We start from the raw sequence: 4,105 nt of genomic DNA, 5'->3' as shown, positions 1-4,105 counted from the left end.
ATAATTAAGGGCGCATGCATGCACACAGTGAACTGAAGACGACATTCCTGCGACGATGCAACATTAGGTCATAGAGTATATGTATATGCCATTTGTTTCCTTTCAGGATATAAGATATTTCCGACAAAATGTCACACTCGTTAATCTTGGAAGTCTCTCTAAATGGTGATGTTTCAGTTGTCAGGTTCATCCATGAGGAAGACTAAACTTGTGATGAAAGCATCATCACAGAAGTTACTAGCTGAGGAGAAAGGATGAGCCTATTACTGGTACTGATCTGTTTCAGAAACGAGCTGAAATGGAAGGGTAGTGGGTGCAGCAACTTAAATGATCGATCGAGTGCTTGTTACTGTCATTGCGCAAGTTGAATAACGGACATGGATCAAGTGAAGGATCAGAAGGCAAAGCTCGACGACAAGGCAGAATGTGACCGAATGTGAAATAGCTAGGCATTCAACCAGAATCAACTAAAGGCCGTACCTAATCATGCCAGGCACAAAACCACCGGCCGGCCGTAGCTTTCTTTGGTTCCTTTTCCTTTGAGATCTGTACATCATCGATGAATCCTGGGCTCCCTGCCCCTATATAAGCATGCATATTCTTGCACACAATTACGTCCTCCCAAGAGGGGATCGAGACGAGTTAGCAACCTACCTAAGTAGCCCCGGGAGGCCAGTCACATAGGAAGCATCCGGCATGGCAGGCTCAAGCAGCAGCAGCATTTCGTTCTACTTGTCCCTGCTCCTCTTGAGCATGCTTGCTCTGCTCTGCTCCCAGCTCACCGCTGCCAAGGAGCAGTACCATGAGTTCGTGGTAATCGATCAATAATTTGTTGATAGATAGATTGTAGCTATTTATTACTGCATGCAAATCTGTCTGCTCATCAAGTTCGCTATCTGACTCCCATGCATGCAGATCCAGGAGGCGCCGGTGAGGAGGCTGTGCAGGAGGCACAACATCATGACGGTGAACGGCCAGTTCCCGGGGCCGACGGTGGAGATGAGCGAGGGCGACTGCGTGGTGGCGAAGGTGAGCAACAGGGGCAGGTACAACGTGACGGTGCACTGGCACGGCGTGCGGCAGATGCGGACGGGGTGGTCCGACGGCCCCGAGTACGTGACGCAGTGCCCCATCCGCCCGGGGCAGAGCTACACCTACCGCTTCACCGTCCAGGGGCAGGAGGGCACGCTGTGGTGGCACGCCCACAGCTCCTGGCTCAGGGCCACCGTCTACGGCGCCCTCCTCATCCGCCCCCGCGCCGGCGTCCCCTACCCCTTCAACGCCGGCAAGCCGCCCGCCAGGGAGATACCCATCCTTCTCGGTACATACGTAGTATTCTCCCTAGCTCACTCCGAGTCCTTAATTACCCACAGTTAATATAATATCGTTGGACTAGCCTTAGGTGTTGATAAAAGGAACAAATATGAGGTAGGAAATATACTTGATAGGAGTAGCTACTGGAGATCCTAAGTAGGGCTGCATAACGAGCCAACTCGGCTCCTTTAGATAACTTGAGGACTATCGTACACAGAAAGGAACTCATATATGGAAGAAACGATTGGCCAGGTTTTAATTTGCAGAGTGTGGGCCAAAGAGAATAAGATGATTAGCGTTTCGTTTCCCGCATGTTAACCAGTGTTATTGTCCTTGTCACTCTGTTGGTTGCCACGTTTTAATTTGCAGAGTGTGGGCCAAAGAGAATAAGATGATTGCTTTATTGGCTTTAATCGGCACGAGTCAAATTGAATGTGCATCATTAGTTTTAAGAAACACCAATAAAACTCGTAGAAACACGCATATATTCACACTACCACACATGTGTACTAACACAACGTCTATTAAAAACCGAAAATACAGAGTCACCGCATACTCTCTCTGTCGACGGGTTTAATATAAAAGGAACAAATATGAGGTTTGATCCTTAATAAGTAGAAATATAACCATCTCCACCTTAGGTGTTGATAAAAGGAACAAATATGAGCTACCTTTCCTCCTTTGCAACCTTAGGTGTTAATAAAATGGACTAGTAGTCCTTGAAAAATAAATAATAATGGAGAGCTAAGCATGTGCTACATATTTTATTTTGCACCTATCTTTGATCAAAAGAAAAGACAGGTACAGTGTGTTTCAAAGTACATTGCAACTACCTAAATCCATACTGAAAAGATTGTAGACCAAAGTTTCGGATTAAGTGATTCATGCATGGTCACTCGATTGCATTGCACCTTAATTTGACTAAGAATTCCATGCATCGATTTACCTACCACATGAAAGATAACATGTTCAAGTGTGTTTACTAGTTAACAAAAAATGTGTTATTAATCGGTGTTGGAACAATGTGATGGGAACAGGGGAGTGGTGGAACACGAACATCGTCGACGTCATCCGCGCCGCCACCCGCACCGGTGCAGCGCCCAACAACTCCGACGCCATCACCGTCAACGGCCAGCCCGGCGACCTCTACAAGTGCTCATCCAAAGGTAGCATGCACACACATCGTTTAATTTACAGCTTGCATTACTAGCTAGGTAGGTTGTCACTGCTTTAATTGCATTGCTCGGGTAAGAGTTGAATCACTGGTCGATGTTGGACCTACAGACACGACGACGTTCCCGGTGAAGTCCGGCGAGACCAATCTGCTGCGCTTCATCAACGCGGCGCTCAACACGGAGTTGTTCGTCTCCCTCGCCGGCCACACCATGACTGTCATCGGCGCCGACGCCTCCTACACCAAGCCCTACGCCACCTCCGTCCTCATGATCGCCCCCGGCCAGACCACCGACGTCCTCGTCACCTTCGACCAGGCCCCCGCCCGCTACTACCTCGCCGCCCGCGCCTACGCCAGCGCCCAGGGCGTCCCCTTCGACAACACCACCACCACCGCCATCTTCGACTACGGCGCCACCTCCAGCAGCAGCCCCGCCATGCCGACTCTCCCGGCCTACAACGACACCGCCACGGCCACCACGTTCACGACCAGCCTGCGAGGACTCTGCAAGGCGGAGCTCCCGTCGCACGTCGACGAGAACCTCTTGTTCACCGTCGGCGTCGGCCTCTTAAACTGCTCCAGGAGCCAGAACTGCAGCAGCCCCAGCAACACGCGGTTAGCGGCGAGCATGAACAACGTCTCCTTCGTGCTCCCGTCCACCGTCTCCATCCTCCAGGCGTACTACCACGGCGCGCCCGGCGTCTTCACCACCGACTTCCCCGCCAACCCGCCGGTGCAGTTCGACTACACGGCGCAGAATGTCAGCCGCGCGCTCTGGCAGCCCGTGCCGGGCACCAAGGTCTACAAGCTCAAGTACGGCTCCGTCGTGCAGCTCGTGCTCCAGGGAACCAACATCTTGGCGGCAGAGAACCACCCCATCCACCTCCACGGCTACGACTTCTACATCGTCGCCGAGGGATTCGGCAACTTCAACGCCGCCACCGACACCGCCAAGTTCAACCTGGACGACCCGCCGATGCGGAACACGGTGGCAGTGCCGGTTAACGGGTGGGCTGCCATCCGGTTCGTCGCCAACAACCCGGGGGTGTGGCTGATGCACTGCCATCTGGACGTGCACATCACCTGGGGCCTTGCCATGGCGTTCCTGGTGGAGGATGGCGTTGGGGAGCTGGAGTCACTGGAGGCACCTCCACCAGACCTGCCACTCTGCTGAAAGGCTCAAAGCATTAACACTTGAAGCTTAAAAGTTTTGGCTATTCATTTGCTTACCTGATGCTGATTATTTGCAACATTCATGTGCCAATTCACATTCGTTGCCACAGCCTAGCTTTCTAAAATTGATTCGTCAATAAACATTCTCTTCCATGTAATTCAGATATATTGCAACAAAGAACCACTTGATTAACATTCTCAAATTGACAAAGAGATTTGGTGGCACGCTGAAGCATTTGAAGCGCAGAAGGAAGTCAGATTGCCACTACAGTGCATAGATGTTGTTACCAGCCTGGTTGTCCACAAGGTTCAAAAATGCGTTTGGAGTGGAAAACCGAGAGCGCCGGTGGTTATCGAAAATTCACGGTTATCGCGATAACTAGGCAAAATTTGGACAAATTCATTTAATCAAATTTGCAAATTCGGAGTGAATGAATAACCGGT

At 50.9% G+C, this 4,105-nt stretch overlaps 1 protein-coding gene across 2 annotated transcripts; it reads left to right on the top strand.

Moving 5' to 3' along the window:
- Positions 1-629: 629 nt before the first annotated feature.
- Positions 630-3,837, top strand: LOC133900543 (putative laccase-17). Of its 2 annotated transcripts, none has more exons than XM_062341718.1 (4): positions 630-810; positions 916-1,321; positions 2,352-2,480; positions 2,599-3,837. In XM_062341718.1, the coding sequence occupies exons 1-4, from the start codon at positions 697-699 to the stop codon at positions 3,660-3,662; spliced, it is 1,713 nt and encodes a 570-aa protein (XP_062197702.1). In that variant the 5' UTR covers positions 630-696; the 3' UTR covers positions 3,663-3,837. The 2 variants fall into 2 exon arrangements, with proteins under 2 accessions (XP_062197702.1, XP_062197701.1); XM_062341717.1 differs by having other exon boundaries at positions 630-813.
- Positions 3,838-4,105: the final 268 nt, after the last annotated feature.

This window comes from Phragmites australis, chromosome 19, assembly GCF_958298935.1.
Source record: "Phragmites australis chromosome 19, lpPhrAust1.1, whole genome shotgun sequence".
NCBI lineage: Eukaryota > Viridiplantae > Streptophyta > Magnoliopsida > Poales > Poaceae > Phragmites > Phragmites australis.
This window is presented reverse-complemented; position numbering and strand designations above follow the sequence as displayed.

What these genes read in the sequence shown, in the direction of transcription:
- LOC133900543 (XM_062341717.1), top strand. Translation starts at nt 697, where the DNA reads ATGGCAGGCTCAAGCAGCAGCAGCATTTCGTTCTACTTGTCCCTGCTC. An exon ending in GGAGATACCCATCCTTCTCG is followed by an intron (nt 1,322 to 2,351) that starts GTACATACGTAG and finishes TGATGGGAACAG; the next exon opens with GGGAGTGGTGGAACACGAAC. An exon ending in CTACAAGTGCTCATCCAAAG is followed by an intron (nt 2,481 to 2,598) that starts GTAGCATGCACA and finishes TTGGACCTACAG; the next exon opens with ACACGACGACGTTCCCGGTG.